The 4,694-nt window shown below is 46.4% G+C and overlaps 1 protein-coding gene across 1 annotated transcript; it reads right to left on the minus strand.

Moving 5' to 3' along the window:
- Positions 1-627: 627 nt before the first annotated feature.
- LOC147454966 (uncharacterized) lies at positions 628-3,419 on the minus strand. Its single transcript, XM_086517096.1, has 7 exons — positions 3,253-3,419; positions 3,031-3,081; positions 2,699-2,926; positions 2,481-2,586; positions 2,362-2,403; positions 2,206-2,262; positions 628-2,127 (listed from the first exon to the last, which is right to left on the minus strand). The coding sequence occupies exons 1-7, from the start codon at positions 3,417-3,419 to the stop codon at positions 796-798; spliced, it is 1,983 nt and encodes a 660-aa protein (XP_086373222.1). The 3' UTR covers positions 628-795.
- Between the last annotated feature and the right edge of the window lie 1,275 nt (positions 3,420-4,694).

Consider the following 4,694-nt stretch of genomic DNA (forward strand, 5'->3'; position numbering starts at 1 on the left):
TGTGAGCATTCACACACGTTTTTCAAGTTCCTAAGAGTTGCTAGTGTAGGTCATTTTACTGCACACATGAAATAAGGACTCCTTGATTAGAATATTACCCATGATGTACTGCAAAAGGATGTTCCATTTTGCAAAAGTTTATGAAAAGGAACCAATCTCCTTGCTTGAGTGCTCCAAACTCTTTCACGCACTCACTGTGAATGTGAAAATTTGAAAAGAACCCTCTATTTACTTTTCAAAACTCACCGTGTGAAGAGTCTCTAATTTCCAATGCACCGGTACACGCTAATAGCTATATATTTGCTACATGGCATTAACTTGGGCAGGCTTACATAGCAGCTCGCATCTAGCCACTTCACACTGCCAATTGAATGCACTACTGGTTCACGACTAACTTCACACAGAGCTCTAAGCAACACCAAGCACACATTGACTTCACACCAAGTTTACATTTAATTAATCTACGGTTGATATTTTACTTGATACATACGTGTGTGTGTGCGCGCGTGCGTGAGATATATATGTTTTCGTTCGGATAGCTAATTAGAGCCTCTGTCACCTGTTTAGCTCATACTTTTATAAGAAAGGAACCTATTGCAGCAGAATAATTTAGATAAGCAGTTACAACTCACTTTAAAACATACTCTGTGCTCTATACTGTCGAAATCAGAAAAATTACATGAGTGTTCACTGTTCTCACACTGAAACTAGCTAGTTGAGCTCCAGCGCCTGGCCGGCAGGGTCTTTTGCGACGTCGATGACTGCAAAGGCTATGTTTTGGTGGTGCCTAGAGTATTACTCATCCGCAGAAATGGCAGGTTCTGGATCCGACTCGATGGGCGCTACGGATGCGACTCCCGCACGAGGCACCGCGCTGCTGCAGGAGTTGATACGGACACTAGTATTGGAAGATGAGGACTTGTTGTTTTTGGTAGCACTACAGTCTGCGGTACCATCCTGGGATTCTTGAAGCTGTCGAAGGTGAGCCCCTGGACGTGCTGGTGCGCCGCACGTGGGCATGGTCAGATTACTCATTAAGGGCTGCTGCTGCTGCGCCTGCTCAATTAGCTCATGAGGAGCGCTGATGCCTGACGTAATTAAAGTTGTTGCTGGCTGTAAATCGGAGTTTTGGTTTGCAGTAGGATATAGGGCTGCAATCTGACAGGAAGACGAACCACTGGCACTGCAGCTTGTTGCAGGGCGACTAGTTGGGCTTCGAAGCCGGATCGCTGACTTGTCATCGAGCATCTGTTGATGATGCATATTCAAAGCGGGGACAGGAGAAGTTGAGGTGGGGCTGGTAATTAGCTGATGGGATAGCAGAGCTTGAACATTATAACTTAAACAAGGCAGCACTGAGCGACGAGCCGCATACGCTGCAGCTCCAGTGCTAGTGGATGTGGACTCTGCACACGTAGAGCTAGGCACTGCACATGTAGTGCTGCTAATATTGTTGCCGCTGAGGTCAGCAGCAGCTTGTAGCATTGAGGCGTTGCAGTCGTTGATGCGAAAGTTGCAGGGACTGATCGACTGGTAGGAGCCAGCGCTACCTGTCACTCCGCACGCACTCGATGTTGACGTCGTGAGGCCACCGGTGCTAATGCAGCTGAGGCTAAGATGATCGGCAGCCGCCTGCACATCCTGAGCGGGAGGGAGATGAAGAGGAAGGAGGTGCTCATTCTGCTGCATAGCAGTGAGACTGAAACTAGAATTGCTAGTGAAGGAGTAGTTAATATAACTGTCCGGGCCGCCTATATTTGATGGGCTAGTATTGGAAAGAAGATCGAGATCCAGGTGGTGAAACAGTGGTGGCGCCTGGCCGGCGCGTGCAGGCCGGGCACTGCTGTCGCATGAGCTACTCCAGGAAAGCCGCCTCTGATCCAGCGTTCTTGTGAAGCCTGGATCCTCCACGTCTTCCGCCCGCCCAAGCTGCCTTTTCAATACTTTGCGCTGACCTACAGCTTGCATTGAGCTCAAGACAGCTTGCTCTGCCGGAGACAGCATACTTTGTAGCGCTGCCGTTGTTAAAGGAGGCTGCTGCTGCTGCGCCGGATTATTATAAGCTACTTGTTGAAGGCTGTTAAACTTTCTTTGTACGAGCATTACAAAATTCCTATCTTCCAGGACCTACAATATTCGACTATATATTCAACTACATGACCCGTAAGTCAACATGATTATTGATCAATCATTTGCAATATTCACCTGGCGGCTCGAGCCAAGCTGCACAAGCCCTTCGCGCACAGCAACCACCACAATAGTCTGCAAAACAGATAATCGGCGTGCTTATATGAAATCGTAATCAGCTGAAGCTCATTCCACCAACAACGTCGTCACTTCTCCATGTTATACTAAAACTACCTGAATTCCGCTCTTAAACTGTGCCTCCCAAATTCGTGGTTGCTGCAGTGATTTCAACGATATTAAAAGAGAATTCCAGAATTTAACTTACTTGAGAGTGATGAAGGCTTGCTACTTACGGGATCAATGGTGTTATGCCAAAACGAGACCAGACGGTTATCTCGTTCAGGTGAGTCTCTGTAAATCCATTTGTAGCCGTTGTCTGCAGCGACCTTGCCCATCAATCTTCAAGTATAAGGTATTGTCAGTTGCGACGTAATTGATTAGCAGCCGGATCCATCAGTCAACGATAAACATCACAGAACAGCGCAACTTATGAAAGAAACAGCAGCCTTACCCTTCCCCGTAATTATAGATTTCATGCGACATCTTGAAAAAGAGCTCCGGATGTAGCCTGCTACTCATGCCAGCTGTACACCAGGGTTTCTCTACAGTACTGACTGTACATGACTTATCACTTACATCAGCTGCATGATCAGCTACCCCCGCACCACTAGAATCTGGGGCGTCTGCATCTGCTACTGACCGACTGAAATCGCAGAATCCATCCTCCCAAACGAGAATCCTGCGATTAACAAATAAAAAAGTATAGGCATCACACAATTATTGTTGACTCGACAATACATTTCAATATCCAACCAAGATCAAGCTGAGCGATGGTAGACCTACCAGTTTCTTTTATTCTCTTTAGATCTGTCCAGATACCCGCCCAACTCCCACCTGCAAGGCCATGCATGGAGACACATAATGTGTGATTTTTAGCTCCTCGACTTGTAACCCGTATCGATATCCAATTACATAAAGACGTATATATCTGTACTGTCACGAGGTTACAGCTTGCTTCCTGTATGGGGATTATAATATGTAGCAGGGCTAGAAAAAGCTACTTACTTTGGTGGCGGAAAGTTCCGAGGCAATATCCTCCAAAACACGCAGTACATCCACTCAGACTCTGCGCAGACTCCTCGCAAAGTGTGCTGCAGGAGATGATTGCACAAGGGCAGCCTTGCCGCGCTCTCCATCCTCACAGAAGAGCCAAATGAAGAAGAAACGGTCATGACGTTGGGTACATTTTAATGATAAGAGCGGCGCAGAGAGGAATGCAGTGGTGGACCTTGGTGGTGCCGCCTACCTTTTCGAGGCTAGTCACGTGCTCGCCGTATCCCTTTCTCTCTCGCGCGCGCGCGCGGGGTAATATTTTGTGAAATTATCCAAAAACCTTCCATTTGGCAAAAAAGGATTTCTACCTCAATCTTAGATTAGGAGAAGACCCTCCCTCAATCTTATATTAGCGCTACCTCAAACAAGATGCCCTAACTTATTGCTCTTGCGCACATGTGTTGTGAGCCCTGAGGTTTTCCAACTTCCACATAATCCGGAGAAGCCGCTGGATCTCTTTTGTGCACATGTGTTCATCCGTTTTACAGCTTCACGAAGCCCCTATTAGCGAAGCAAGCTTTCCAGCTACAATCACGCACCCGTAGCGGGCAACTATATCGTTCGACTATTACGATGTAGCCGTTACGAATGGAATCTTTAAGCCACGTCATTAGTTGCATCTGCTGTGGCTATGTCTCCCAAGCACCAAATGGATTAGCCATCCATCATGGAAAGTTGTCGTAGGGTAAAAAGGGATCTCTACCCGTTAAGTAAGATTGTCTAATGACTAAGGCTTTATCTCCTCTACCTCATAGTCGAGGACGACTATGATTTCAAGAGAGAGGTAATGTCATAAAATCTAATATCTAACCAATCCAAATAATAATTTTCTCATATTAAACTGATCATTTAATGTGGGAGAATAAACAAGAATAAGGGTGAAGATATAGACATGTGCTTATAGGTCTATCTCAACACGGAGCCAATGGTAAAGGGGCCCAAATGAGAGATGGTCTATCAAAGAGCAAGGCTAACCAATGGAGCATAAGACCTTAGGGTTAGCTTCATTGAAGACCTCCAATAGTAAGTGTAAAAGTCCTTTGATCTTAGGTAAGCTAGGATTGAGCTTGAGGTGGGAACCCGGCCCAAACTTAAGGTGCTTGAGGTGCTTGTCATGCTTGCTGAATAAGGTCTTTGAGGTTATTGATGATTGAGGTGCTTGAGATGCTTGAGGTGCTTGATGATTGAGATGCTTGAGGTGTTTGTCATGCTTGAGATGTTAGGGCTGCACTTGAGGTGAGAACCCAACCCAAGCTTGAAGTGCTTAAGAACCAAGCTTGTGGTGGGAACTGGGCCTAAGCTTGAGGGGCTTGAGGTGTCAAAAGTCAAGATTCCATCCCTACAAGGAGGGGGCAAGCCCTACATGAGGGGGGATGAGAGAGAACACACTCACA

Source organism: Adiantum capillus-veneris, chromosome 7 (genome assembly GCF_014529385.1).
Source record: "Adiantum capillus-veneris isolate H3 chromosome 7, ASM1452938v2, whole genome shotgun sequence".
Lineage (NCBI taxonomy): Eukaryota > Viridiplantae > Streptophyta > Polypodiopsida > Polypodiales > Pteridaceae > Adiantum > Adiantum capillus-veneris.